At 38.9% G+C, this 23,158-nt stretch overlaps 1 protein-coding gene across 1 annotated transcript in view; it reads right to left on the bottom strand.

The window, feature by feature from the left end:
- The window catches only part of CR1L (complement C3b/C4b receptor 1 like), a 67,325-nt gene extending 47,531 nt beyond the window's left edge, over window positions 1-19,794 (bottom strand). The window contains 4 exon segments of the mRNA XM_070384790.1: window positions 7,679-7,710; window positions 8,146-8,204; window positions 8,206-8,315; window positions 19,495-19,794. Of these exon segments, the coding sequence (XP_070240891.1) occupies window positions 7,679-7,710; window positions 8,146-8,204; window positions 8,206-8,315; window positions 19,495-19,794 (501 nt within the window).
- Window positions 19,795-23,158: the final 3,364 nt, after the last annotated feature.

Here is a 23,158-nt window from a genome sequence, read left to right as displayed (position 1 = left end):
TCATTTGTATTCTATTAATAGCAAGGCTAGACCCTTCCACACCTATTGACAATTTATACCTTTTTCTTTTGTTAATTGCCACTTTGTATCTTTTGATCATTTCTGTATTTAGATGTTCATGTTTTGTTTATAAGGTCTTTCCATATATTTTTTTTCATTTCCATTTCATTTGTTTTTAGTAGTAATATATGTCTCAATTCTATTAATCTCTCATTGATTCTGCCTTTGCTTGAGATCAACCCACTGACTTGGAATATTCTTAAATTTGACACATTTATTCCTTTTTATTTAATTTTATCTAGAGTCATATATAATAACATTTATTTATTTTATCAATATGAAATTTATTGTGGTACATAAAATGCAATAAGTATTTAATATTATTAAAAATACTAGTCTGCTTATGCTTTGAAACGCTACATGATACCTTCATATCACATGATTCCCTTTTACAAATTTGGGTCTATTTCCACTATTTTGTCTTTCAGATCACTGATTTGTTCTGAATTTTCTATTCTGTAATTGAGTCCCTCTCATTAATTTTTCATTTCAGTTATTGTATTATTCAGTTCTGATATTTCTTGTTTGTATTTTCTGTCTCTTTATTGAAATTCTCACTATGTTCATCCATTCTTCCCCTGAATTTGATGAGCATTTTTATGACTATTATTTTGAACTCTTTATCTGCTAAATGCTTATCTCCATTTTGTATAGTTCTTTTTCTGGGCTTTTGTCTTACTCTTTCACTTGAAAGGTATTCCCTTGTTTCCTATTTTGCCTACCTCTCTGCATTTGTTTTTATATATTAGGGACATTGGCTACATGTGCCAATCTTAAAAGAGTGGCCTTATGTAGATGGTGTCCTGTAGAGCCCAGTGACATAATCCCTCCTGGTCAGCAGAGCCAGGCTGCTATCCCCTGGATGGGTTACCCGCATCCTTCTGTTGTGTTTAGGTCATGACTTCTACAAACACACTGGTGGGAAGGACTGATCCCCAGTCCAGGTGTCTGGGAGGCCTAGTTGCAATTACTGTAGGCTTGCTGATGGGAGGGGCTAGGCCCCAGAATGTGAATCACTTTGGAGGGTCACTTGTCCTGACCAGAGACATGCAATGGGTAGGATGGGGTGGGAGCATCTTTAGAGAAACTGATTGAAGCTGGAGGGTTGGGTAGAGCAGATTCTTAATGGAATGTTGGGATAGGGCACACAGTGTTACTTATGTTTATGGAGAGTGACAGAAAGGCACCTACCAGCACTGGGCCAGCTATATGGAAGGAGAGAGAAAAATGGCACCTACCAGCACTTTCATCCCCTGGTACATGAACCCCTGGTACATCCCCTAGTGCCCTAAAACTAGACAGTAAATCACCTTCTTATAAAATCCAGGCATTTTTAAACTGCTGCTCTGTCTGTGTGGGACTCAGAGCAAGTGAACCCTTTAAGAGAAGAGTCTCCCACTGCCCTCTGGATCTCCCCAAACATAAGCCTGCTGTCTTTCAAAGCCAGACACCATGGTAATTTTCTTTCTGGTGCAGATGCCATAGGCTGCAGAGCTCAACATGAGGCTTGGGCACCTCACTCCTCAGAGGGGAACCCTATGGTTGTGATTTTCTTCTGGCTGTGGGTCACTGTACTGGGGATGTGGGTTCTGATGAGATCACATCTCTTCTCCTCCTCTGCATCTCAATGTGACCATGTGTATATGTATATATATATATATATATATATATATATATATATATATATACACACACACACTTAGTTGTTGACAATCTGTTCCATTAGTTTTCAGAGATAATTATTCTATATATATTTGTAGCCTTGGTATGGGTCACTAAAAGTCGGACATGACTGAGCGACTTCCCTTTCACTTTTCACTTTCATGCATTGGAGAAGGAAATGGCAACCCACTCCAGTGTTCTTGCCTGGAGAATCCCAGGGACGGGGGAGCCTGGTGGGCTGCCGTCTATGGGGTTGCACAGAGTCAGACACGACTGAAGCGACCTAGCAGCAGCAGCAGCAAGCAAGAAAAGGTATGCTTAGAAATTTTCTACTCCACCATCTTGATCGGGCCTCCAAACACAGACTGTCTTTTTTTTTTTTTTCCCTTAGTTTTATTTATTTTTTTTTTTTTTTTTTTTTATTTTTTTTTTTTTATTTTTTACTTTACAATATTGTACTGGTTTTGCCATTCATCAACATGCATCGGCCTCGGATGTACATGTGTTCCCAATCCTGAACCCCCTCCCACCTCCCTCCCCATACCATCCCTCTGGGTCATCCCAGTGCACCAGCCCCAAGCTTCCTGTATCCTGCATCGAACATGGACTGACAATTTGTTTCTTATATGATATTATACATGTTTTAATGCCATTCTCCCAAATCACCCCCCCTCCTCCCTCTCCCACAGAGGCCAAAAGACTATCTTAATTTCAGAGATTGCTTTAATTCTCCTTTCCAATATAGATGCCTTTTATTTATTTCTCTCCACTAACTGTCCTGGCTAAAATTTCTAGTTTAATGTTGAATAGTTGTGTGACACTTTGAATTTATATAAATGTGTATGTGATATGGTATACGTGTGTCTCTATGTGTGTTTGTATACCATAGAAATATATTTTTAGTTGTTGATCATGATAAAATGTTTGAAAACCACTGTTTTATAGAAGCTTTTGCCCATTTGCACTAGGAAACCTGTATAAGAAAGTTTATATCAAAGATGCTTATAAAAACAAAACAAAGCAAAGCAAAACAAACTAGAAATAATCCAAATATTTAATAAAAAGAACAAAGAAATAAATTGTATTGTATGTGTAAAAGAGAGTACCAATCTAAATGAAAATGAGTTAACCACAATCACCTGAATGAATGTCAGAAAAAAATCATTAAATCAAAAGCAAGATGCATAAAAGTACATACAAAATCATGTCATTTATATAAAGTTCAAAATATGTATAATAAAAAATATAATGGTTAGGACTACATATGAGAGAAATAGAAAACAAATGTAAGGGATAGACAAAATTCATGATGGTGGTTACTTTTGGAGAAGTTTTGAAGAGTGAAGGAAAGAAAATAGAAAAGAGCACACAGCATTAAAGGTATATGTTCAGGTCAGTTCAGTCGCTCAGTCATGTCTGACACTGTCCATCCCCATGGGCTGCATCATGCTAGGCTTCCCTGTCCATCACCAACTCCCAGAGTTTACTCAAACTCACATCCATCTAGTCAGTAATGCCATCCAACCATTTCATTTTCTGTTGTCCCCTTCTCCTCCCACCTTCAATCTTTAACAGCATCAGGGTCTTTTCCAAGGAGTCAGTTCTTCACATCAGGTGGCCTAGTATTGGAGTTTCAGCTTCAGCATCAGTCCTTCCAATGAATATGCAGGACAGATTTCCTTTAGAATGGACTGACTGGATCTCTTTGCAGTCCAATGGACCTCAACAGTCTTCTCCAACACCACAGTTCAAAAACACCAATTCTTCAGTGCTCAGCTTTCTTTATACTTCAACTCTCACATACACACATGACTACTGGAAAAACCATAGGGTTTTGTTGGAAAAGTAATGTCTCTGATTTTTAATATGCTGCCTAGGTTGCTCATAGCTTTTCTTCCAAGTAGCAACCATCTTTTAATTTCATGGCTGCAGTCACCATCTGCAATGATTTTGGAGCCCAAGAAAATAAAATATCTGTCACTGTTTCCATTGCTTTCCCATCTATTTGCCATGAAGTGATGGGACCAGATGCCAACATTTTACTTTTTGGAATGCTGAGTTTTAAGCCAACTTTGATCTTCACAACCCAGATGATCATGATGGTGTGATCCTTACCTAGAGCCAGACATCCTGGATGGGAAGTCAAGTGGGCCTTAGGAAGCATCCCTATGAACAAAGCTAGTGGAGGTGATGGAATTCCAGTTGAGCTATTTCAAATGATGCTGTGAAAGTGCTGCACACAATACAGCAAATTTGGAAAACTCAACAGTGGGCTCAGGACTGGAAAAGGTAAGTTTTCATTCCAACCCCAAAGAAAAGCAATGCCAAAGAATGCTCAGACTATCACACAATTGCACTCATCTCACACGATAGTAAAGTAATGCTCAAAATTCTCCAAGCCAGGCTTCAACATTACATGAACTGTTAAATTTCAGATGTTTAAGCTAGATTTAAAAAAGGCAGTGAAACCAGAGATCAAATTGCCAACATCCGGTGGATCATTAAAAAACCAAATGAGTTCCAGAAAAACTCCTACTCTGGCTTTATTGACTATACCAAAGCCTTTGACTGTATGGATCACAACAAATTGTGGAAAATTCTTAAAGAGATGGGAATATCAGAGTAACTGACCTGCCTCTTGAGGAATCTGTATACAGGTCAGGAGGCAAAAGTCAGAACTGAATATGTAACTATAGACTGGTTCCAGTTGCAAAAGGAGTACATCAAGGCTGTATATTGTCAAAATGCTTATTTAACTTATATGAAGAGTACATCATGAGAAACACTGGGCTGCAGGAAGCACAAGCTGGAACCAAGACTGCTGGAAGAAATATCAATAACCTTAGCTACGCAGATGACAACACCCTTATGGCAGAAAGCGAATAAGAACTAAAGTGCCTCCTGATGAAAGTGAAAGAGGAGAGTGAAAATTTGGCTTAAAACTCAATATTCAGAGAAGTAAGATCGTGGCATCTGGTCCCATCACATTGTGGCAGATAGATGGGAAAACAATGGAAACAGTGAAAGACTTTATTTTGGGGGGCTCCAAAACCACTGCAGATGGTGACTGCAGCCATGAAATTAAGACACTTGCCCCTTGGAAGAAAAGCTATGATCAACCTAGACAGCTTACTAAAAAGCAGAGACATTACTTTGCCAACAAAAGTCTGTCTAGTCAACGCTTTGGTTTTTCCAGTGGTCACATATGGATGTGAGAGTTGGACTATAAAGAAAGCTGAGCACTGAAGAAATTGATACTTTTGAACTGTGTGTTGGAGAAGACTCTTGAGAGTCCCTTGGACTGCAAGGAGATCCAGTCAGTCCATCCTAAAGGAAATTAGTCCTGAATATTCATTGGAAGGACTGATGCTGAAACTGAAATTCCAATACTTTGGCCACCTGATGAGAAGAACTGACTCATCTGAAAAGACCCTGATTCTGGGAAAGATTGAGGGCGGGAGGAGAAGAAGACAACAGAGGATGAGGTGGTTGGATGGCATCACCAACTCAATAGCCATGAGTTTAAGTAAACTACAGGAGTTGGTGACAGACAGGGAAGCCTAGTGTGCTTCAGTCCATGGGGTTGCAGAGTCGGACACGACTGAAACAATGAACTGAACTGTACTGGATGCTTGGGGCTGGTGCACTGGGAAGACCCAGAGGGATGGTATGGGGAGGGAGGAGGGAGGAGGGTTCAGGATGGGGAACATGTATATACCTGTGGCAGATTCATGTTGATATATGGCAAAACCAATACAATATTGTAAAGTTAAAAAATAAAATAAAATAAAATTTAAAAAAAGATCTTTTCTTTCACTTTCATCAAGAGGTTCTTTAGTTGTCTTCATTTTCTGCCATAAGGGTGGTGTCATCTGCATATCTGAGGTTATTGATATTTCTCCCAGCAATCTTGTGGGATTGTGCTTCAATCTTGTGTTTCATCCAATGCAGGATTCCACATAATGTACTCTGCATAGAAGTTAAAGAAGCAGGGTGACAGTATACAGCCTTGATGTACTTCTTTCCTGATTTGGAAGCAGTCCATTGTTCCATGTCCAGTTCTAAATGTTGCTTCTTGACCTGCATACAAACTTCTCAGAAGGCAGGTAAGGTGTTCTGGTATTCCCATCTCTTTCAGAATTTTCCACAGTTTGTTGTGATCCACACAGTCAAAGGTTTTGATGTAGTCAATAAAGCCAAAGTAGATGTTTTTCTGGAACTCTCTTCCTTTTTCCATGATCAAATGGATGTTGGCAATTTGATCTCTGGTTCTTCTGTCTTTTCTAAATCAAGCTTGAGCATCTGGAAGTTCATGGTTCACGTATTGTTGAAGCCTGGCTTGGAGAATTTTGAGCATTACTTTACTAGCATGTGAGATGAGTGCAATTGTGTGGTAGTTTGAGCATTCTTTGGCATTGCCTTTATTTGGGATTGGAATGAAAACGGACCTTTTCTAGTCCTGTGGCCTCTGTTGAGTTTTCCAAATTTGCTGGTGTATTTCATGCAGCACTTTCACAGCATCATCTTTTAGGATTTGAAATAGCTCAACTGGAATTCCATCACCTCCACTTGTTTTGTTCGTAGTGATGCTTCATAAGGTCCACTTGACTTTGCATTCCAGAATGTCTGGGTGTAGGTGAGTGATCACATCATCATGCTTATCTGGGTCATTCAGATCTTTTTTGTATAGTTCTGTATATTCTTGCCACCTCTTCTTAATATCTTTTGCTTCTGTTAGGTCCATACCATTTCTGTCCTTTATTGAGCCCATTTTTGTGTGAAATGTTCCCTTTGTATCTCTAATTTTCTTGAAGAGATCTCTAGTCTTTCCCATTTTATTATTTTCCTCCATCTGTTTGCATTGATCACTGAGGCCGACTTTCTTATCTCTTCCTGCTATTCTTTGGAACTCTGCATTCAATCGGGTATATCTTTCCTTTTCTCCATAGTACTCAAGTACTTAGTAATCAAAGGGACTAGTGATGTTTTTAAGGCTGGTGGCATATGCACTGAAATTCATTTCATTTTATTACTATTTTTATGTTTCAGTTATATTATTTTGTATGTATTGTAAGTAAGCAATAAGTAATAAAAGCAGATCAGAACTTAAGATATAAGGTCCTCCTTCTTTTTCCTTAATTGGTTGTCTCCTGCAGCAATAAGCCAAGAGTATGTCCGCTGCATGATACTTGCATAGTGTACACTTCTGTAGGGGTGCCAGAACAATTAAGATTAGCCCATCCATCACATCTGCTCCATCATCCCAAATAAAGAGGTCTTTCCTACTTTTTCCTGATTCCAACATTTCTAAGCCTTATTGTTTTAAGAATGTAGGTATGTTTGTTTCATTTATATTTTTTAGAATGCTGGTCAATCTCATCTAGTGAATGTTTCACTTTGCTTTAGGTACCTTAATTCAGTATGAAAAGACTATCCTCACCCCTCTAATTTCTATCTTGGATACAGGTTTTTCCTATTTTTTTCAAATATTTGTTTAGTCATTGCCAAGGGTAGTTAAATGCCTGGGTTCAAGTCACCACCTCTACTTAGAAACCTTAAAGTTATATTTTGAGTGAATAAGTAGTTTGACTCTGAGACTATTATTTAGAGGCTACTGTTACAATTCTAGAACTGTTATCCAAAACAATGCTACTGCCAACTCACCCTTTATTACAAAAATAATTAAAAGTTGATCCAAACCAAGTGACTTTGTTGATCTTCATTTTTCCCTTTATGGGCTCTAGAAAAGATCCACATGATTTACCTATGGGAAAGAAGCAGAACATGGGAACTTGGGTGTAAAATACTCTGAACTTCTAATAATACATAAGACCTCAACCTGGCCATAGATTACGGAAGGGCATTTGTAGTTCCACAGATTTGCTACCTTGAGGAAACTCACAAGACTGCCTCAGAATCAGGTACCTTCCACCCATCGTTTTCAAAAAGACCTCACCTCCAGATCTGTCTCATCCTCATATTGTTCGCCTGTCAAAAAAAAAAAAAAATGTAAACTTTATTACTAAAATGCTGACTCTGTAATTCAACCAATATAAATCGAAAGACTTGAAGTTTGGGATTCTCTCCCCACCTACACTTTTCCTTCCTTTCCTGAGTCATTCATTAGTTAGTTTCAGTTGTATAAATGGGACATCCCCTAGCAAATTTTCCCTCAGTCATGCCTTCTGATGGTCATTTCCTGTGAAATGAATTTGTAATGAGCATGATAGGGACTCAAAGCAGTAGGAAGATACAATCTACAAAAATAAATCTCACATCTATTATACTTTAGGCAAAGTTACCAAGACTTGTGTCTTCGTTTCAAAATTTGAACAATTGATCAGATCTTAAGGATTACTGACTGATACAGAGGAGTTCTCAATCCAGATAGAGATAAAGGAAATCCCTGTATTCAGTTGTTACATGTACAGTTGTTTTCAGGGCTTGGCCAGATAGAGTTTTGTAGGCAGGTGATAGAGAACACTTCCATAATCACCAAGGCTGCATTTATACTTCAAAGTTGTTCCAACAGGAAACTCATCTTTGTCCATCAGTTCTGTAAGCATGGGGCTCCACTGGGGCTTTGCATTGACCTGGAGAGAAAGACCACAGTGACATCAAAGTTAGTGGAGAAACTTCTAGTATACTTTATCTTTTTTTCTCTCCAGTGTGTTTCATAGGTGTAGCAGTAACCACTGTTGAAAGTCTGTTGCCAAGTCAATGATTCGGCACAAAGAAATTTCAGCACTTAGTTTGTAGACAAAACTCAACAAATATGAAGCAATATTTTAATGCATATTTTAAATATTGGACTCAGTTACTATACCTTAAAACCTCAGGCATGTGTGCGTGTGTCTGTGTGCATGCGCTCTGTCACTCAGTAACATCCAACTCTTGCGACACCACGCAATGTAGTCCCTCAGGCTCCTTTGTCCATGGAATCTTCCACAAAGAATACTAGAATAGGTTGCCATTTCCTATGCCAGGGGATCTTCCCAACCCAAGGACTCAGCATCTCCTGCATTGGCAGGAAGATTCTTTAACACTGAGCCAGAGTGTTAGAGATACTAACACTCTGAGATAATTACTCAGACTTTTTAAAATTTTCAGCTGTTCATAGTTTCTAAACAAAGAAAGCAGTGTTTTTAACAGTTTGACAGTATTCCATGAGTTATAATGTGGTTTTTTTTTTCAATTTAAACATTTGATAATGACCATTGTTTCTTCATTGACCCACGGTTTACTTAGAATAGTTTTGCAGAATTTATACACATTTGAGGAAATGTCTTTAGATATATATTTATTACCAACTTTGAGGTTAATTGAGTTTGTTTTATGGTTTAGTATATGATCAAATGAGACAATTGTATGTGTATATATTTGTAAAAACTGTGTGTCTGCGATAATGGGTGCAGTGCTATAGGTGTATCAGTGAGGCAAAATCATATTTGTTTAAATCATCTGGATACTTACTGATTTGTGGGTGTCTGCTTATTGTACCAGATAATGTTCCATCTATTGTACATTTTTTCTTATTTTTCTAACTCTGCTCTTTTTTTTTTACTATACATATTTTAATGTTTTTATATATGTATAGTGATGTACTATTTATATATTTTAAAATTATATTTCCTAGTAAATAGACTCTTTTATTATTACAATATATATCTCCTTATCTCTAGTAATGAATCTTGCCTCAAATTATATTTTCTATACTTTACTTGTAAGGCAAATAACAAACAAAAAACAAGTTTACAGATTTAACCCTCAGTAAACTGAGGGAGATGGTGAGGGACAGGGAGGTCTGGCATGCTGCAGTCTATGGGGTTGCAAAGAGTAAGATACAACTTGGTGACCGAACAACAACATATCTATATTTTTTTTGTTTTGTTTTTCTAATGTGGACCATTATTAAAATCTTTATGGAATTTTTTACAACATCACTTCTGTTTTCAATGGATCCATTGAATCATCAAAAAAAAAAAAAAAGCCATAAGAATACCAGAAAAAAACATCTACTTCTGCTTTATTAATTATGCCAAAGCCTTTGACTGCATAGATCACAAAAAAAAAAAAAAAAAAAAAAGCTGTGGAAAATTCTTCAAGAGATGGGAATCCCAGACCATCTTACCTGCCTCTTGAGAAACCTATATGCAGGTCAAGAAGCAACAGTTAGAACTGGATGTGGAACAACAGATTTGTTCCAAATTGGGAAAGGAGTACATTAAGGCTGTATATTGGTAACCCTGCTTATATAACTACTATGTAGAGTACATAATGCGAAATGCTGGGCTGGATGAAGCATACGCTGGAATCAAGATTCCAGGAGAAATATCAATAACCTAAGATACACAGATGACACCACCCTTATGGCAGAAAGTGAAGAAAAACTGAAGAGCCTCTTGATGAAATTGAAAAAGGAGAGTAAAAAAATTGGCTTAAAACTCAACATTCAGAATAAAGACCATGGCATCTGGTCCCATCACTTAATGGGTAATAGATGGGGAAACAGTGGAAGCAGTGACAGACTTTATTTTGGGGGGCTCCAAAATCACTGCAGATGGTGAGTGCAGCCATGAAATTAAAAGATGCTTGCTCCTTGGAAGGAAAGCTATGATCAACCTAGACAGCATATTAAAAAGCCAAAACATCACTTTGCCAACAAAGGTCTGTCTACTCAAAGCTACGGTTTTCCCAGTAGTCATATGTGGATGTGAGAGTTGAATTATAAAGGAAGCTGGGCGCCAGAGAATTGATGCTTTTGAACTCTGGTGTTGGAGAAGAGTCTTGAGAGTCCCTTGGACTGCAAGGAGATTAAACCAGTCCATCCTAAAGGAAATCAGTCCTGAATATTCACTGGAAGGACTGATGCTGAAGCTGAAGCTCTAATACTTTGGCCATCTGATGTGAAGAACTGACTCCTTGGAAAAGACCCTGATGCTGGGAAAGATTGAAGGCAGGAGGAGAAGGGTACGACAGAGGATGAGATGGTTGGATGGTATCACCAACTCTATGGACATGAGTTTAAGCAACCTCCAGGAGTTGTTGATAGACAGGGAAGCCTGGAATGCTACAGTCCATTGGGTCACAAAGAGTTGGACACGACTGAGCGATTGAATTGAACTGAACTGCTTCTGTTTTATGTTTCGGTTTTTTGGCCATGTGGCTTGTGGAATATTAGCTTGCCAACCAAGAATCAAACTCACACCTATGCATTGGAAGGTCAGGTCTTAACCACTGGACCTCCAGGGAAGTTCCTATCACTGTTTTAAATATAAACACAGAATGATAATTCAAAGATGAAGATTGTCATAATGCCACATTTGTCAAATCAGCTTTCTTTTGGTTCATTTTTGCATAACATACTTTTCCATCTTTTTATATTCATTCATTCTGTCTCTGGGGCTTCTCTTGTGGCTCAGCTGGTAAAGAATTCTCTTGCAATGTGGAAGACCTGGGTTAGATTCCAGGATTGGGAAGATCCTCTGGAGAAGGGAAAAGCTACCCATTCTACTATTCTGACCTGAAGAATTCCATGCACTGTATAGTCCATAGGGTTGCAAAGAGTAGGATACGATTGAGCAACTTTCTCTTTCATTCTGTCTCTGAACATGTGTATTATTTTTGTTTTATATGGAACAAATAGTTTTCATTTTTACTTTTATTCATTTTTTATTTATTTAGGCAGGCTGCTTGGCATGCCTTGTGGGATCTTAGTTCCTCGACCAGGAGTTGAACATGGGCCCAGGCAGCGAAAGCACATAGTCCTAACCATTGGACTACCAGGGAATTCCCTATAGTTTTTTTTTGTTTGTTTTTTTAATTAACTTACTTATTTTAATTGGAGGATAATTTATTTACAATATTGTGCTGGTTTTTGCCATATATTGATATGAGTCACCCACGGGTGCACATGAATCCCCCTAACATGAACCCCCTCCTACCTCCCTCCCTACCCTCTCCTCTGGGTTGTCCCAGAGCACCAAACATCGAACTTTGTGTGCCCTGCTTCATACATCAAACTTGCACTAGTCATCTATTTTACATATGGTAATATACATGTGTCAATGCTATTCTATAGTTTTTATTTTTAATTATGATAGAGTCCCCAAACTTAATAAGTTCACAGCGCTCTTAGAGTCTTAGTAATTTTTTCATGTCATTTCTAGCCAAAGGAAAAATACTTAACAGTTTATTTACTAAATAACTAGGCCCAAACAGCTCAGTAAGTCTTGTGCCCCCCATAATTCTTAATAACAGAATGTCAAATGCTGCTCAGCTTTGCAAACCTTGAAATCAGATTGCAAACCATCATTTAATTTCTGATTCCAGATTAACTTTCACTTGGTACTTTTTCTTTATCACAGTCATTGCTGAAAACCCAGCTTTGCAAAGATTTGACATCATCCAATAGAACTTCCTGCAATCTAACATAACTGGGAGCTACTCTGAGCTAGCAGTTTGCAAAATACGTGAGAGATATCAAATATTGCCGTGTTTCCACTGAACATTTAAAATATTCCATAGGCCCCTTGTGAATTTATAAAAGCCCCCATGGCACCTCAGTCCACAGTTTTGGAAATGCAGTACTATGACAATCTTCATCTTTAAAATAGAATTGTCTGTTCATATTTAATATAATTATTGATATATTTGGGATTCTAGCAATCATTTTACTATGTGTTTTTAATTTGTCCTATGTTTTCTATGTTCTTTATTTTCTTCTATGGTGCCTTCTTGTTATTAATTATATTTATTATTTTACTCATTTCTCTTTATTATTAAATTGTTAGTATACTAATAATTTTATTTTATTGTTATTTAAAGGTAATGTGCATCCTTAACATAGGAAAGGTAATTAACAGTTATAATTTCCCCAACAATGCAAGAACCACAGAAAATGTTAACTTCATTTACTCCCCGCCTGTCTTTGGTTCTATCATTATCATGTATTTAAATTCTACATGCATTTTAAACTAAGGATTGGGGGCAGGAGGAGAAGGGGACGACAGAGGATAAGATGGCTGGATGGCATCACTGACTCTATGGACGTGAGTCTGAGTGAACTCCAGGAGTTGGTGATGGACAGGGAGGCCTGGTGTGCTGCGATTCATGGGGTCGCAAAGAGTCGGACACGACTGAGCGACTGACCTGAACTGAAATGAGGTTGGTCATAACTTTCCTTCCAAGGAGCAAGCATCTTTTAATTCCATGGTTGCAATTACTGTCCACAGTGATTTTGGAGACAAGAAAAATAAAATCAGTCACTGTTTCCACTGTTTCCCCATCTATTGGCCATAAAGTGATGTCATGATCTTACTTTTCTGAATGTTGAGTTTAAGCCAATTTTTCACTCTCCTCTTTAACTTTCATCAAGAGGCTCTTTAGTTCTTATCCACTTTCTGCCATAAGGGTGGTGTCAGTTGCATATCTGAGGTTATTTATATTTCTCCTGGCAATCTTGATTCCAGCTTGTGCTTCTTCCAGCCCAGCATTTCTCATGATGTACTCTGCATAGAAGTTAAATAAGCAGGGTGACAATATACAGCCTTGACGTACTCCTTTTCCTATTGGGAACCAGTCTCTTGTTCCATGTCCAGTTCTAACTTTTGCTTTTGACGTGCATACAGGTTTCTCAAGAGGCAGGTGAGGTGGTCTGGTATTCCCGTCTCTTTCAGAATTTTCCACCGTTTATTGTGGTCCACACAGTCAAAGGCTTTGGCATAGTCAATAAAACAGAAAGAAATGTTTTTCTGGAACTCTCATGCTTTTTCCATGATCCAGAGGATGTTGGCAATTTGATCTCTGGTTCCCCTGAATTTTCTAAAACCAGCTTGAACATCTGGAAGTTCACAGTTCACGTATTGCTGAAGCCTGGCTTGGAGAATTTTGAGCATTACTTTACTAGTGTGTGAGATGAGTGCAATTGTGCGGTAGTTTGAGCATTCTTTGGTATTGCCTTTCTTTGGGATTGGAATGAAAACTGCCCTTTTCCAGTCCTGTGGCCACTGCTGAGTTTTCCAAATTTGCTGGTGTATTGTGTGCAGCACTTTCACAGCATCATCTTGTAGGATTTGAAATAGCTCAATTGGAATTCCATCACCTCCACTAGCTTTGTTCATAGTGATGCTTCCTAAGGCCCACCTGACTTCACATTCCAGGATGTCTGGCTCTAGGTAAGTGTGAGTGATCACACCTTCATGATTATCTGGGTCGTGAATATCTTTTTTGTACAGTTCTATGTATTCTTGCCACCTCTTCTTAATATCTTCTGCTTCTGTTAGGTCCAAACCATTTCTGTCCTTTATTGAGCCCATCTTTGCATGAAATGTTCCCTTGGTATCTGTTATTTTCTTCAAGAGATCTCTAGTCTTTCCCATTCTGTTGTTTTCCACTATTTCTTTGCATTGATTACTGAGGAAGGCTTTCTTATGTCTCCCTGCTATTCTTTGGCACTCTGCATTCAAATGAGTATATCTTTCCTTTTCTCCTTTCCCTTTCACCTCTCTTCTTTTCACAGCTATTTGTAAGGCCTCCTCAGACAGCCATTTTGCTGTTTTGCATATCTTTTTCTTGGGGATGGTCTTGCTCCCTGTCTCCTGTACAACATCATGAGCCTCCATCTATAGTTCATCAGGCACTCTTTCTATCAGATCTAGTCCCTTAAATCCATTTCTCAATTCTACTGTATAGTCATAAGGGACTTGATTTACGTCATATCTTAATGGTCTAGTGGTTTTCCCCATGTTCTTCAATTTAAGTCTGAATTTGGCAATAAGGAGTTCATGATCTGAGCCAAAGTCAGCTCCTGGTCTTTTTTTTTTTTTGCTGACTGTATAGAGCTTCTCCCTCTTAGGCTGCAAAGGATATAATCACTCTGATTTTGTTGTTGACCATCTTGTGATGTCCATGTGTAGAGTCTTTTCTTGTGTTGTTGGAAGAGGGTATTTGCTATGACCCTTCCTTTAATTACCTAAAATTCACCTGTGTTCTGGCACAGTATATATAATAACTAAAAATGAAAATTTGGATGAAGTGAAAGTGAAAGTCACTCAGTCATGTCCAACTCTCTGCAACTCCATGGTCCATGGAGTTCTCCAGGCCAGAATATTGGAGTGAATAGCCTTTTCCTTCTCCAGGGGATCTTCCCAACCCAGGGATCAAACCCAGGTCTCCCACACTGTAGGCAGATTCTTTATCAGCTGAGACACCAGGGAAGCCCAAGAACACTGGAGTGGGTAGCCTATCCCTTCATTGGATCTTCATGACCCAAGAATCTAACTGGAGTCTCCTGCATTTCAGGCGGATTCTTTACCAACTGAGCTATCACGGAAGCCTGAAAACTTGGATAATATCCCAAATAAAAAGGAATATATGAATCTGAGAAAGGTTGATTTAGTTTCTTTTCCCTTCTTCATTGTCAATCCCTCAAATTAGGGCTTGTTCCTACAACAAACATATTAATATAAACTCTATAAGCTCAAGATCTACCATAGTTTTAAAAAAAAATTTATAGCTTTATTAATATATATTGGGCTTCCCAGGTGGCGCTAGTGGTAAAGAACCTGTCTGCTGATACAGGAGACAAAAGAGATGCCGGTTCAATCAACTCACTTCAGTATTCTGGCCTGGAGAATCCCATGGATAGAGAAGCCTGGTGGGCTACAGCCCATGGGGTCAAAAAGAGTCAGACATGACTGATGCAGCTTAGCATGCATGCAAACATGCATTAAGCTATATTACATACAGTAACTATACAATTTGTTGACTCGACATATGTATACACTATGAAATGGTCACCACAGTCAAGACAACAAACTTTTCCATCACAGTATCTATCTACAGTTTCCTAATGTTTATTTGTAATCCGTTCATCTCTTTATCTCCTTCTCTAGGCAAATTCCAACTTGCTTCCTGTTACACAAGTTGATCTGACTCCTAGAATTTTGGATAAACTGAATTACTCAGTTTGTACTTTTTATTTTTATCTAGCTTTCACAAAGCATAAATGTCTTGCAAATCATCTGGATTGTTACACATAAAAATTTAAGTGGTTTTGTTTGTTTACTGAGTAACATTCAGTTGTAAAAATACACCTTAATTTAGTTTACCCTTTTAGCTGTTGAAGGACATTTGTATTGTTTCTAGTTATTGGCTATTACAGATAAAGCCACTATAAAAATTCTTGAACAAGTCTTTATGTGAACATATGCTTTCATTTCTCTTGAGTAGATACCCAGGTGTAAAATACTTAGATATATGTGTATTTAACGTTTTAAGAAACTGTCAAAATTTTGTTTCCAAAGTGGTTGTATCCTTTTAACAACGAAGAATGCTTGATAACTACAGTTTACCTTATAGCTAATACTTGGTATGGTCAGTTTTTGAAATTTAAGTCATTCTAGTGGGTGTATGGAGGAAGCAATGGCAACCCACTCCAGTACTCTTGCCTGGAAGATCCCATGGAGGGAGGAGCCTGGTAGGCTGCAGTCCCTGGGGTCGCTAAGAGTCGGCCTCGACTGAGTGACTTCACTTTCACTTTCATGCATTGGAGAGGGAAATGGCAACCCACTCCAGTGTTCTTGCCTGGAGAATCCCAGGGACGGGGGAGCCTGGTGGGCTGCCGTCTATGGGGTCACACAGAGTCGGACATGACTGAAGTGAGTTAGCAGCAGTAGCAGAAGTGGGTATATAGTGTCATTTCATTGTTATTTTTGTCTTGGGTGTCACTGTCCACTTTGAAATACACCTGATTCAAACTTACTTAAGCCAGGTTGATTTATTCTGTACTATAAGCACAAACTACCCACTATTTCTTTCATGTCTGTTCAAACATGAGCTGTCAACCTAGAGTATACTCTCTTCCTCATTCCTCATATTCTGCTCTTTATAAAGGGACCTGAAAATGTTTTACTTAAGTAATTCTATTATTTAAAAAAAAAAAGAGCATGCACTTAAACATTTTTATTTATTTTATATTTAAATATATTCATATATTTTATGATGTATATTATATGCTATGCATTTGGTGTACTATATAACATTTAATATTATGCAGCACATACTTTGGTATAATGCATAATATATATTGTATTTTCTAGATGGTATAATATAATATCTACTTTGGTATAGTTTGGTATTAAATAATATATAATATTTAGTATGCATAATATACATTATATAGATTAACATGTTATATATAAACTATGTATACAAACTATAAGAAGTCAATAGTAGATGTTAAATTATAATATATTATATGACATAATAAAGCTATTACATCTATGTTTAATTATACAAATATAACTTAATTATATTAATATCAATAATTATATACAATTATTATGCAAGTTATTTACAATTATTATATAAGCTATATATAATAATTATATATGCTATATAATATATATTGAATGTAAAGCTATATTTCAACTTGTCTCCTTAATTCTTTCTAGATTTTTTTCATTTTTGTCAACTTTTGGTCAATCGTGATTAAACCAACAGGATTTCTTCCTCTTAATGTCTGTGTGGAGAGGACAGTCAGCCATGTCATTCAATTGCTTGTTTGAGTTGGCCCTATTAGAATTATTTTATTCATTATCTCTATATAGGAAAATTTTGAAGTTACTTGTCCAATTGTGAAAGTTATATTAGATAAAACCAGGTAACACAAGCATAAATCTTCTCATCTGAGCATATATAAACTGAAACAAGTCAGGAATTATAGAAAGCCAACTCCTTTCTACCCCACATCTTTACACAACACGGTAACAGTGAGATCTGATCTGAGGGCCAAGTGAGGGCACCAGAGTTGGCTCTATCTTCAACACAGTCCTAGCAAGGTTTGTGCTATGCTAATTTTTACCTAAAATAAATATATTCATGAAACATCCTTTACATTTTTTTTTTTTTGATTCACTCTTCAATTGCTGTTAAAGCCATGCTTCTTCCACTAAGCCTAAGATCACTGAAGCTGAGATCTCTCCCTTTTCAATCACTCTGAGGCCCTCAGACTCTTGTATGACTTTTTAGTCATGGTTTTGTAGATCCCCGTGGGGATTTTCAGGTTACAAAACACTGCCACATACAGTAAGTCATCTGACTTTCACACTAACCCTCTCAGATAGCAGAATATTAATTATGTTTATTGTATATATGTGGACTCTCGAGATCAGGGATGTTACTGACTTGCTGGTCCAAGGCTTCCAGCTAGTAGATAGCGGAGGCTGGACAAACCAGAACCCTGGCCTTTTAGTTCAGATGTCCTAAAATCCCACCACCCTACTTTATGCACACATCTTGAAGGCACAGCTCTCTCTTCCATTTCTTACAAACTCCAAAGTGCTGTGTACACTGTCAGCATTCCATCAGCATTTTCTAAATTACTTTTAGCAAGTAAATTGCTAGATAGTTTAGGCTGTTTCACACTTTGAAGTTATTATAATAATCCTAGTAAAATTTTTTTTGCAATTAATAGTATCTGGGAGTGTACTACAATGGTAAACTTAATAAACACAGACAAGCTATAACAACATTTCAATAAGAAGGGAACCGGGTACCCACAAAGTCCACAAAAATTCTAAATACAGATTGCTTAAATTTCTTGGCATGCTACTCTTCTGAAAATAAAGCTTTAGGTTTTACCCCATTTCTTCACTTGACAGTTTCTTTATGACATCTAAATAAGTAAGCGTTAGTTGCTCAGTCGAGTCTGACTCTTAGAACCCCATGGACTGTAGCCCACCAGGCTCCTCTATCCATGGAATTTTCCAGGCAAGAATACTGGAGTGGGTTGCCATTCCCTTCTCTAGGGGGTCTTCCCCGCCCAGGGATTGAACTGGGGTATCCCACATTGCAAGCAGATTCTTTACTGAGTCACCAGGGAAGCCTATGGCATCTAAAGAGATAAAATATTAATAACAATTTCTGTGGAAACTTAGTTTACTCTCTTAGAAGGGAAGGCATGATCAAATACTGAATGCAAAATGCCTAGCGATGACAAAGAGCAAACTGAGTTGTCAAGAAGAGGCTCGACAAAAAAGAAAAAGACTGTCACTTCAACCAAGATGTCCACTTGAATGAGTTGACCCAACTAAGAAGACTTCTAGGGAAGCCAAAAATAAGAAGGGTTCTAATCTCTGTTTGCCTATTTGAAGTGAAAGGAAAGAAGAGAGGACACCACCTCAAAATTTTCATAACACTTATAATAGGCTTTGTTTTGTTGTAAATGACTTGACTAAACTGGGACAATATGTAAATATTACTCTCCACTCCTACCTGCAGTCATTACACTGAGTGAGGGTTCTGCAGTTCAGCTAGCTCTTCTAACCCCAAGCACCTGGCATTTGTCTTAGCACAGGTGCTCAGTAAGTGCATGTTCATGATGACAGTAGTTGTTTAGGGTGCTGAATGGGGAGTGAATATAACCAGATGCGAGGCACTTTGCAGGTGATAATTGGCACCCCGGGTCTGCTTGTTCAAACACCCTCGTGTAGGAAGGGCTGAAGTAATGAGGATAGATATTAAGTGGCAGGCACCGTGTTAAAACTTTGACAGGCTCTCCGCCAGTCAGGTAGCAATTCCATGAGGTGCAGAGATGGGTGACGAAGAAACACAAGGAGTAATTTTCCTCACAGTTAACATGTTTCAAGGGTTAGAACTCACCTCAGTTGAATCCCCCAACACCCTTTTCTTTCCCTATGACCTTCGCCACATTCTGCTATAGACAGTCTCTGTACAAATAAGGTAAACGCAAGGAATTCCGTGCGGCACCCAGTCATCATCTGCACTGGGCACAGCATAAGCCCCACGAAGAGAGGTGGAGCAGTGCCACCAGGAGGCCGGAACACAGCGGGGAGTCCCAGAGCCGACCTGCCTTCTCGCGCGCTTAGCCCTTGGAAAGATACACTCTCGACGCGGGTGCCAGCGAGGACAACGCGCCCGCGCGCACCTCACCCCCGGCAGCCCGGCGCGCGAGTAGCGCCAGAACCGCCCGCAGGGCTCCTCCCGAGCCGGAGAGCGGGGCTTCGGCAGCCGGAGAGGGTCCCGTTTCCACGGAACAGAGGTTCCCATCCGTCCCAAGCGCCTCTAGTAACCAGAGACGGTCTCGGAGAAAATCGAAGTCGGGGAAAGTGCCGCGGAGAAAAGGACCACACACCGGATGTAGCTCCCAAGGTTTGGGAAGTGCAGCGAAGGTTCCTCCCAGAAAACTGTTGACCACAACTTCCCTTTGGTGAGCGAGGTCTTGTTTACTCCGGGTTTCCCTTGTTTCTAACAAGTCTCGCTCCCAAGGAACACCTTAGAGATCTTGGTACAGAAAGAAAATTAGGCAGAGCTTTCAGCTCCTTGATGTGTTCTATGTATGAGGATGGGCAGCTAGGGACAAAAGCGGTGGATTCTCACAGCTTCGCTTTCATACACCCCTGAACGATTTTTCCCTTCTCAAGAATCCACGTGGGTAGTAGGTCAGCTAAAGAAATGCCTGCATTCTGCCTAAGAGACTGTTGCAGGCAACGTGAACAGTGTACGGAAAATGAAAATCCAATGTCTTTATGTTGAATTGAGATACACCAAGCCATTGAAAGTTCTTTTGAAAGAGAGGGACTCTGTGGGAGAGGGAGAGGGTGGGGAGATTTGGGAGAATAGCATTGAAACATGTATAATATCATGTATGAAACGAGTCGCCAGTCCAGGCTCGATGCATGATACTGGATACTTGGGGCTGGTGCACTGGGACAACCCAGAGGGAGGGTATGGGGAGGGAGGAGGGAGGAGGGAGGAGGGTTCAGGATGGGGAACATAGGTATACCTGTGGCGGATTCATTTTGATATTTGGCAAAACTAATACAATATTGTAAAGTTTAAAAATAAAATAAAAATTTAAAAAAAATGAGAGTGACTTAATCAAATTTGCATTTTTAAAAGTATGATTCTGATATGATACCCCTTATGTATGTATGGTATCTAAAAAAATGATACAAATGAACTTAGAAAACAGAAAGAGACTTACAGACTTAGAGAAGAAACTTCTGGTTAGAGCAGGAGAAGGGATCCTTAGGACGTTCAGGATGGACATGTACACACTGTTATATTTAAAATTGATAATCAGCAAGAATCTACTGTATAGAACATGGAACTGCTGCTCAATGTTATGGGACAGCCTGGATGGGAGAGGGCTTTAGGGGAGAATGTATACATGTGTATGTATCCAGTCCCTTTGCATGGCTCAGTCCCTTTGCTGTTCACCTGGAACTACTACAACGTTGCTAACTGGCTATGTCCCTGATAGCTCAGTTGGTAAAGAAGCTGCCTGCAATGCAGGAGACCCTGGTTTGATTCCTGGGTTGGGAAGATCCCCTGGATAAGGGTTAGGCTACTCACTCCAGTGTTCTTCTGCTTCTCTTGTGGCTCAGCTTGTAAAAAATCCGCCTGCAATGCCGGAGACCTGGGTTCGGGTTGGAAAGATACCCTGGAGAAGGGAAAGGCTATTCACTCCAGTATTCCGGCCAGGACGAGTCCATGGGGTCACAAAAAATCAGACACAACTGAGTAACTATCATTTCACTTCACCTCAATACAAAATAAGAAGTTCAAAAAATAAAAAATTTAAAAATTTAAAAAAAGTATGATTTTGTCTGTAGTTTAGAGACTAGATAGGAATAAAGGAATAGTGGATGGAGATACCAAGAAGGAGGATTTTACCATCATCAGGATGAGATTTGGTGGTAACCATGACTGGGATTCGCTAAGAGTCAGACACGACTGAGCGACTTCACTTTCACTTTTCACTTTCATGCATTGGAGAAGGAAATGGCAACCCACTCCAGTGTTCTTGCCTGGAGAATCCCAGGGACGGGGGGAGCCTGGTGGGCTGCTGTCTATGGGGTCGCACAGAGTCGGACACGACTGAAGTGACTTAGCAGTAGCAGCAGCTGCAGCATGACTGGGATTAAAGTAGATAATTAAGAAAGATATTGGACTGTTCTATACATCAGTGTCTGAAATGAGTCGCCAGTCCAGGTTCGATGAACGATACTGGATGCTTGGGGCTGGTGCACTGGGACGACCCAGAGGGATGGTATGGGGAGGGAGGAGGGAGGAGGGTTCAGATGGGGAACACGTGTATAGCTGTGGTGGATTCATGTTGATATATGGCAAAACCAATACAATATTGTAAAGTTAAAAAATAAAATAAAAAGAAAGATATTGGAGATAGAATGAGCAAAATTTGCTCAAGCATTGGATTTTGGCAAATTTCTTAAAGTTACTGGTAAGGAAAAGACGAGAATCAATAGTTAGCTTTAGGATTCAAAATGAATGATAAAGGTGTTTATTGAAATAAGAAGTACGGGGGAGGTACAAGTAAGAATTAAAAGATGAGAGAAGTGGGGATGTGTGGTAGGCAGAAGAATGGTTCCTAAGATGCCCCTGTCCTATTCCCCACAACCTGTGTTATATAACCTTATGTGGCAAAAAGGATTATGCAGGTGTAATTAACTTAAGGAGTTGGAGGTGGGGAGGTTATCCTCTATTATCTTGGTGGGCCGTCTAATCAAAGGGATTCTTATAAGAGTAAGGCAGCAGAACAGAGAGGGAAAAGGCAATGTCTGAAGCAGAGTTAGAGTGATGCCACCACAAGCCAAGGAATCCCAGCTACCTCTAAAATCTGGAAGAGGCAAGGAACAGCTTTTTCCCTGGAGCTTTCAGAAGGAGTCAGTCCCATCAACACCTTGGTTTAGCACTGTAATACTCATTTTTAACATCTAACCTCCAGAACTGTTTTTAAAATCTACACCTTTTCAAAATTCAAGGTAATTTGTTATAGCAGTATCAGGAAACCCATATGGAGGGGATGGGGGTAGTCTGATCAGGGGAGAGTAATGAAGGTTTTTTGGATTTTTAACTGAGAAAGTTATGGAACTTTTAGCCATGGAACAAATGGAGTGTAGTGAGGGCCAGAAGGTGTGAGAATATTCTAGGAAAAGGTTGAGAGTATAGTTTGTTGATATGAAACTAGACTTCTAGAAAGGCCCATTGAGAGGACTTTTGTAAAGGAAATGGATGGAAGACAATCAAAAATCTCAGGAATTGTTGGATCTGTTAAGGAACAAAATGTACAATAAACAATAGATCAGGATAGAAACATATGAACCACATTGATCCAGAGGTCTTAAAAATTTTTTTGTTGAAGTATAGTTGATATACAATACTATTTTAGTTTCAGGTGTATAACATAGTAATTCAAATTTTATAGATTATATTCCATTTAAAGTTATTATAAAATATTGTCTATACGGTAATTCCCCTACATATGAATCTTCAAGTTGTGAACTTTCAAAGATGCAAATGTGTATTTACATGTCCAATCATGTAAGTTAGTCCACCTGTCTGGTGTACTTGTCATGTTCACACCATCCTCTAGAAGTGGTTGCATTTT

Source organism: Bos mutus, chromosome 16 (genome assembly GCF_027580195.1).
Source record: "Bos mutus isolate GX-2022 chromosome 16, NWIPB_WYAK_1.1, whole genome shotgun sequence".
NCBI lineage: Eukaryota > Metazoa > Chordata > Mammalia > Artiodactyla > Bovidae > Bos > Bos mutus.
The sequence above is the reverse complement of the archived record's forward strand: the minus strand, read 5'-3'. Positions and strand labels throughout refer to the sequence as shown.